This window comes from Branchiostoma belcheri, unplaced genomic scaffold, assembly GCF_001625305.1.
Source record: "Branchiostoma belcheri isolate BF01 breed outbred unplaced genomic scaffold, Haploidv18h27 scaffold63, whole genome shotgun sequence".
NCBI classification, from domain to species: domain Eukaryota; kingdom Metazoa; phylum Chordata; class Leptocardii; order Amphioxiformes; family Branchiostomatidae; genus Branchiostoma; species Branchiostoma belcheri.
In genome coordinates this window covers 1,905,514-1,907,523 of record NW_017804276.1, presented here as the reverse complement: position 1 = coordinate 1,907,523, position 2,010 = coordinate 1,905,514, and the positions used below count along the sequence as shown (strand labels likewise).

General features: G+C 46.2%; 1 protein-coding gene across 1 annotated transcript in view; it reads right to left on the bottom strand.

The window, feature by feature from the left end:
• Nucleotides 1-926, bottom strand: part of LOC109483218 (tectonin beta-propeller repeat-containing protein 2-like) — a 7,525-nt gene extending 6,599 nt beyond the window's left edge. The window contains exon 1 of the mRNA XM_019786197.1: nucleotides 851-926. Within this exon, the coding sequence (XP_019641756.1) occupies nucleotides 851-926 (76 nt within the window). The remainder of the gene's footprint in view (nucleotides 1-850) is intronic.
• Between the last annotated feature and the right edge of the window lie 1,084 nt (nucleotides 927-2,010).

The following is a 2,010-nucleotide window of genomic DNA, read 5'->3' as shown; positions in this document are numbered from 1 at the left end:
TCATATAGTTGCAACTAAAAACATATTTGAAGCATATGCTGCTCCTGAGCAAGAAATTTGTGCTCTCTTGATAGAAGAAAACATATTTGAAATATCAATAAAGACAATCATTAATATTCTGTGTGCAAAAAGCCACATTTTGCCCGGTAACATAAGCCTTTCCTGCTTGTTCCGATGACCACAAGGCCGGAGGCTATCTGAAAACCAATTCCCTAGGGAATGCATTCATGCAATTTTTGAAATTCTTTCAAAGCGATCGCAGTACTTACACAAATGCCTCCGCCCCTGAGGCGTCGCCAAAAAAGGACGAAGCTCGTCGACAATGTGACGGGGGCATAAGTACTGCCGCAAATTCACAACACCAGCTTTGCATTCCTGTGGTTTAGTGGCATTTTTTTTTTTGGCCGGAATTTTTTTTATTCGCCCGCGCGCACTAGTTTGGGGTCTTCAGGTCATTCATAAAATTATGTCGGTGTGGCCTTACACACACACAGTTACAGCTAATAGGACACGCTCCTCCGTGACGTAATGATGGTTTGTGCGGTTTGGCTAAGGTTATTCCCTGCCCAGCAAAATGCCATAACACCGCGGTTGTAAATGGTAGGAATTTTATACTTGCGCATTTCCTACTTAAGTAAAAGTGAGTATCATTCGTCATAAATCATTTGACATCAATCATAGAAATCGGGGACTCATTTGAGAAGCTTCTGGAGAGTAAAAAGTAATAATAGAATATAATCAAAAGTCTGCATATGTACTCTGAAAATCTAAATTCCTTCTTTTAGAAATCTTCGACGTTGAAGGATCACACAACTATACGAAAACAACTCAAGTTGTCGACTTGACCTACCCGGAAAGTCTTCAGTTGCCGACGTGCGTCCGACCAGGAACACCAGCCCCACGGTGAGGAGCACTTTGCCGGCCATCTAAAACGCACCTGATGACAACATAGGTAAAAAAACAGCTTAGATTTCAAATGATTACAAGTAAGAAATTAATCCTTTGCATTGAACTATTCTAATAAGGCGTCTAAAGCTATAGGCATGATGTCAGAGCAAGTAACAACAACAACAAGAACAACAAATCTCCGCGCCGTCTCCTCGTTGTCGTCAATGGCCAAGTTGCTAAAAAGAAAGGTCATTCATAGAGTGAATGTATACGTATATCTGCATTGCGACGGTCAAAAGCCCTGGCCTTGGGGTGCTGCCAGCAACGTACAGATGGTGTTATCACAGCAGCCCAACCGTCCCATCGCAATATGGCTACTTGGCAAGCCATACCTGCTGCCAGATTACCGCGGGTCAACACGAGAGTTTTTTTTTGTATTTGCTTTGTTTTGTTTTGTCGGGTCCCTGATTAACACCTATAATCAGGCAACTCTAAAGCGTCGGTCACAACCCGCCACACGTGCATCTGCGTGCTGTCTACGTGCAAAAACGTGGGGAAAACGTAGGGGATCCGTAAAGCCTCGGTCACAACCCGCCGTACGTGCTTTTTGTCCGTACGTTTTATTGGGACCGGAGGCTACGTCTGCTACGTTTTTTCTGAAAACGTGGGGAAGGAGTGGCGTCGACGCACGGTTGCGCAAGGTGTAAGAGTGTGGTCTGCACGCTACGTCTGGCTGTGAGTGGTTGCGTGCATCGTACGTTGCGCAAGTGGCAAGTGAGTTGTACGTGCTTAGAACGTACGATCTCTGTGCGATTGCAACTTTACCGTAAGGAGGTCGTACTCACACGTGCGTCTTACGTACGATACGTACGGGGCACGCGCGTCGCCCGTACTCGCACGCACGGGTAGTGAATCCGCACGACCGCAGACCGTACGTAGAAAAAGTTTTACGTGCACTTAAAGTTCTACGGCGTGTTTGCGTGCTCCCAAATCCGTAGGATTCCGTATGGAGGTGGTACTTACCACGCACGGATGCCCTACGTTTTCCCACGTTTTTGCAAGTAGACAGCACACAGAAGCACGTACGGTGGGTTGTGACCGGGGCTTAAGTGGTGAGTACCA